The sequence below is a fragment of the Primulina tabacum genome, chromosome 5 (assembly GCF_025594145.1).
Source record: "Primulina tabacum isolate GXHZ01 chromosome 5, ASM2559414v2, whole genome shotgun sequence".
NCBI lineage: Eukaryota > Viridiplantae > Streptophyta > Magnoliopsida > Lamiales > Gesneriaceae > Primulina > Primulina tabacum.
The window spans coordinates 15,002,941-15,008,940 of NC_134554.1; the positions used below are offsets into that span (position 1 = coordinate 15,002,941).

At 34.4% G+C, this 6,000-nt stretch overlaps 1 protein-coding gene across 1 annotated transcript; it reads left to right on the plus strand.

Moving 5' to 3' along the window:
* The first annotated feature begins 4,070 nt into the window (after window positions 1-4,070).
* Window positions 4,071-5,243, plus strand: LOC142546961 (transcription factor bHLH149-like). The gene is made up of 2 exons (XM_075654969.1): window positions 4,071-4,331; window positions 4,461-5,243. Exon 2 carries the CDS (start codon window positions 4,522-4,524, stop codon window positions 5,089-5,091), a length of 570 nt encoding a protein of 189 aa, XP_075511084.1. The 5' UTR covers window positions 4,071-4,331; window positions 4,461-4,521; the 3' UTR covers window positions 5,092-5,243.
* Window positions 5,244-6,000: the final 757 nt, after the last annotated feature.

Sequence of the window (6,000 nt, forward strand, 5' to 3'; positions counted from 1 at the left end):
GACGAGGTACTTCTAAAATTATTAATTAAGATTTTAATCATTTGTATTATTTTTAGTTTTTCATAATTCTTTATTGTTGGACTGTTTTGCAGTTTATCTGAATCATTTGCAACAAATATGATAATGATGTAAAAACAATAATTGATTTATACAAAAATAATATTTGACAATATGTCTGGCCCTGATTTACTTTGAGATTGTAGATATGCATCTTCTCAACCGGGTGATGCGACAAGTTCAGAATGAGTCAATCTATTCAATATTTTCGCTCGGCAGCTATGATCTGCACAATATCACAAGAGTATGTCTTTCGCAATACATATTGAAAAAAATATTATAAAAATGTGATTCTTACGTGGAATCAAAACTCCAGATATGTTGTGAAAGGTGAACGGCATGGAAGATCAATGCAAATTGACGGTGATGATTATATGCAGTGGTGTGAGCGAAAAATTCTACCCATTATATCACCTACACTTCATGGGCTTAGTAGTTTCCGTTCACCTCCACATGATATGTACTGGGATTGAAATAGAATTCAGAGAAAGAGTGGATAAACTATTTTACTTACAAAAAAGTTTTTTTATATTATGTTTTCGTTTACAACTTGTACATGCGAACATAATGTTTCTTAAATACCGATACATTTTTAATATTTAATTAATTATCATGATGATCATGCTATATTGTTATGCAATGGCAACACTTTATCCACTCGATCGAAATACGAGAGTATAGTAATTAAACAAATCAACAATAATTGGAGTATTTTATAAATTAATCACACATTATGAGGGAGCATGTGCTTGCTAGCTGTAACTATACTAAACTAAATATTGTAATATGTATAATTTTCTTCCAATATATATAGTATATATTGACTTTTGAATTAAAATGATATTATATATATATATATATATATATATATATATATACACACACACACACACATGGTAAAAATATATAATGAAGTTGATTTTTTTTTACCAACATGGGAGCATGTCTCACTCAAGGAGGCAAAGTCACTCTGGCATTTCAATTGCCTCCATACGTTCATTCCTTTATATATCCATTCTAATATTAATAACCACACAAAGAACGGTAGATCTAGTGCGGATTATTGATGGGTTTTATTTTTTGCGACCGAGAGGCCTTGTAAACTGGGAGATAGAAGTTGAGAGAACTTTCCGGATAGGATGAGACTTAATTTAGGGTAAGTTTGAAGCCATTAATTTCAGAATTAAGAGGATCTAGACGAACAAATGTTACTAAAGACATTCGATTATCCTTTCCATTATGACAAAAAATTGTGTGAGATGGTCTCACAGGTCGTATTTTGTGAGACAGATATCTTATTTGGGTCATCAATGAAAAAGTATTACTTTTTATGCTAAGAGTATTACTTTTTACTGTGAACATCGGTAGGGTTGACATGTCTCACAAGAGATCTACTCTTCCATTATTTTTCTTGTGCGAAGTGAAGTAAAGTTAGTATTTGGTATTTAACATCGGAATCCGATCCATCACATTGATGCCTCGGTGAAAACATAACAGATACAATATGCACCGGTTTATATTTGAGCCGTCTTGAGGCTGTAGAAATGTACTTTTGTTGGTGTTCTTATTTTTCTTAAACGGATGAGTGACACATCATTGATGGATACGAAGATTGTTACGATAAGTGAACACTGTGTTAAAAATATATACATATTAGACCTTCTAATCATTGCTTGAGTAAAAACATATTCGAATGACCCCAGTACGTATCATTTGTGCATATTAAATAATTTAAAGCCAATAATGTTAATTGTTCCATGCTTTTTTGTCAAAAAAGGATATGATCTATGTTGAAAATAATAATCTGTTAATTTTTTATTTGATAGGGATTTTTATATGATAAAGTTTTAAATCTTATCATTTGTTTGGTTGGTTGAGAAACGTCAAACCTTCTTTGTTCCAACTTTGTGCAACAATAAAATATCGTTTCACCACTAACACATATATAAGTTGTCTTTTTTTTCAAATATTATATACATAAATATAATATTTAAGTTATTTTGGTGAACATCTGAGAGTCTGAAAACGCTCATTGTGTATGACGGAATAACTTGTGCAACTTCTTTTATGTGAACTTCCAACAAAATTGGGGAGTCCTAGATAGGCCTCAAGCAACTCAACATGTTGTTTATTTGAGTCATCTATAAAAAAATTTGTGAGACGGATATCTTATTTGAGTCATACATTAAAAAGTAATGATTTTTATGTCAAAAGTATTACTTATTATTATAAATATGGACAAAGTCTCACAAACAAAGATCCGTAAAATCGTCTACAAGAGACCTACTATCGACATAATACACCACAAAATGACAGAAAAGAAGATGAAAGTAATATTCATTCAACACAAAAGGCTACTCATTACTCACTCAAATGAACAATAACATGGCAAGATATCCCTTGAACTATTCTGCTTGTTAATTTAAGACTTGACTTTAATTCAACCCCAAAAACTAACTCAAGAGAAGAGGATTGTCCATGCTCATATGTGTAAGTCTCAGGAAATTTTATCCAACCGATGTAGGACAATTAACGCACGGCCCTCACGCCCAGAAATGAACATTTGGAGCGTGAAATTTACAAATGACCCAATTATGAATATAATGAGTGAGTATAAATCGCCTCATCGTAACGACTAATAATATGAGCAAGTATACATCGCACCGAGTATTTACATGTTGAAAGAATATCAGGGTATAAAACCCATCGTAATATAGTGGTGGACTTTGACAAAACCTATTATTTCTTCTTAGTTCATAAGGTTCCTCACTCTTTACCTTAATTGCTAGGTAGGAAAGAGCAAAATATTTTTTGTACTGAAAATTATGCCGGAATCCATTAGCGAATTTCGATTTGATTTAATTTATTGAAATAAAGGCAAAATTCCAAGCTTATTATTTTATTTTTAAATAACCAAGTTAAGTTCATTACTGTAAAATATAGGTGATACGAACCAATTCACCCAGTAAAATCAAACTAGCTAATTATCTATTATTAGTATGCATAAAAAGAGAGATCTATTTTAAAATAACTAATTTTTGTGAAGTCAAATTTGTCATCTCATGACATTCCAAAATTGAAAATACATCACTTAGAATTTGTTCGATGAAAGTTTATTTAAAAAATAATTAGAAAGAAAATCGAATCTAGAGTAAAAAAAATATACTTTATGATGCGACCGGATGAAAATGGGTGTGAGATACGTGGAAAATTTCACCGGGTCGGGTTGTGAAAATGATAAGGAATAAGAGTCTAGTGAGATGTGTCCAAACCATATGTTTCTTCTTATCAGAAAAACCAGTATTGACCTGTAAACACGAAGATAACCACGTAAATGGACGCCAGAAGGATGTCCGGGCATGACCACTACAATGCTAAAATCAACAGATGAGTAAGAAAAAGTTATGTAGCAAAGAGAAAAATGTTGTAGGAATGGTGTGAGCAAGATATATATGTGAGTGAATGAATCAAATTTGAGCAAATTTGATATTTATAGCAAAAAATTCAATGATAACCTTATTTTTAGTGCGACGGCTGCCAACAACCTACTTTCTAACATTTTCTCTGACACGTCAAATCCATGTGATTCTGACAGTAATGATTACCAAAATGTTTGTGCACTCGAGTGCGGTGCTACTATCGAGGTAACCCGGGTAGAAAACCATCACCCGGGAATTTGTCTGGAAGCACAAGCTTATGTAGCCTGGGGTATATAACCGACTGCTAGTAGCCCGGATAGATGTCTCGTGCATAGATTTGCTCGGTTATTTGTCGGATTTGCATAAAAATTCTCATAACCTGACCCATGATCCGAGATCATATGATACCCATGACACGGGCCTCCCAGGGATACCACTTTATGATAGTGAAAATTTTATAAAATTATCAAAAAAAACTTACATCTTCTTAAATATATATATATATATATATATATATATATAATACTTGAATATAAATATATATTTTTATATAAAAAAATATACACACACAAGGTATGTAACTTTTTGAACAATGGGGTAAAAGGCGAAAAACAAAATGGTTACCTCGGCAAACGAAAACGAGAGGGGGAAAAAGGCATGTGTGCAGTGCAATAAATAGATGAATGAATGAACGAAGGAGCGAGCAGAGATGGCGTCTGTTGTCGTTTCCTCCATCCCTCCACTATTCCCCCATTTCTCCACTCTCTCTGCACCATTATATAATTAACCCTCATCAAGACCTCTCTTCCTCCATACCAGAAGGGTGTAGATTCTGTAGCTACACATATGTATAAGGTACTGTATCTTTTTTTTTTCTGTTCAATTGCATGTTCTCTGCGAGTTGGGTTTTGTTTATTCGTGGTATTCAATCAGTGAATTCGCTCTGTTTCGACGATTAAACGATGGATTTGTTTTCTTTTGCAGTTCATCGTCTGGGGTTGACTTTGTTTAGCGTCATCGATTTTTGTGAAAGGAAGAATCTGTGATGGCGGAGTCAGGATCGGTATCGAGTCCCAATACAAACTCCAACCTCCCTCGTAAGAAGCGAAAGAGAGACGGGTCCGGCGGAATTTCCAGGGAATCGTCTCGGGCCATGTGGAGAACCGAAACTGAGCAGCGGATCTACTCCTCGAACCTCGTCGACGCCCTCCGCATCCTACGACGTCTCGATTCCTCCGCCGTCCGCGACGCCGCCGACAAGGTGCTTGCTGTATCCGCAAAGGGCAGGACCCGATGGAGCCGCGCCATCCTCACCGGCCGCCTCAGCTTCCGGCTCTCTCAAATCAACCGAAGACACAAGAAGGCGGCTAAACCGGTTACGGCGCCGAAGAAACCGGCGGCTCGGAGAAATCTTCCACCGCTGCAGAAGAAAGTGAAGACTTTGAGCCGGTTGGTACCCGGTTGCCGGAAGCTATCGCTGTCGAACCTTCTAGAAGAGACGACGGACTATATCGCGGCTTTGGAAATGCAAGTCAAAGCTATGGCTCTCATCACCGAGCTACTAAACGGCGACGTTTTAGGGGCCTCTCCCCATCTTGGCTTGGTCCACTCCTAGTATTTTACTAAGCTTGCCTTTTTCTTTTTTTCTTTTTTCTTTTTGTAATCTATCTTGTTAATAATTGAGGAAAATTAATATATTCTGTGTTATATTGTGTAGTTTTAATTCTCCAAATTTCACTTGCCACAAAATAAATTTAGCTTTATCAATTTGTGTTTTATGTACACAAGCAATCATATATTATTTCATCTTATAAAATCATCGAATTAATATTTTATTTTAAAATTTTGTTATCTCTTGACAACATTGGATCACAAGTTTTTAAAACGAGAGATCAATTTATTTTAAGTTAAAAACTTGTGTGAGACGGTTTCACGTGTCGTATTTTGTGAGATGAATCTCTTATTTTGGTCATTAATGAAAAATTATTACTTTTTATACTAAAAATATTAATTTTTATTGTAAATATCGGTAGGATTGACCCGTCTCATAGATAAATATCCGTGAGATCACATGTAAATATTTTTCCATAGTCTGGTCTTTCATTCGATAGCTGGTAGCTTTTGAAATTTATGAAGAAAGTAACTCTACTGTAAAATTAATTATGCAAAACCACCTGTGAAATTTATTATTTACTTATTTGGTCGGGAGATGTTTATTTAACGTTTTGAGTTGGAACACGATGGCATTTAATGGAGTGGGGACCGGCTTTAACGTCACTCGTGTATACAGACATAATCCATGTGTAGTGGCTGGAGACCGATGGGGATTACTTGCTCTTGTTATTTATTTATTTTTATTTATTTATTTATTATGGTCTAAATATATTTTCTCTTTCCATACAAATTTTGGTCATCTTACCCTTATCTTCTAACAAAGTTATGCTGGATTTTTGGCACATACTATTACCACAAATAGTTTGTTTTATTTCATGTCTTTAGGCGGGTATATTTTCGAATGTAGTCG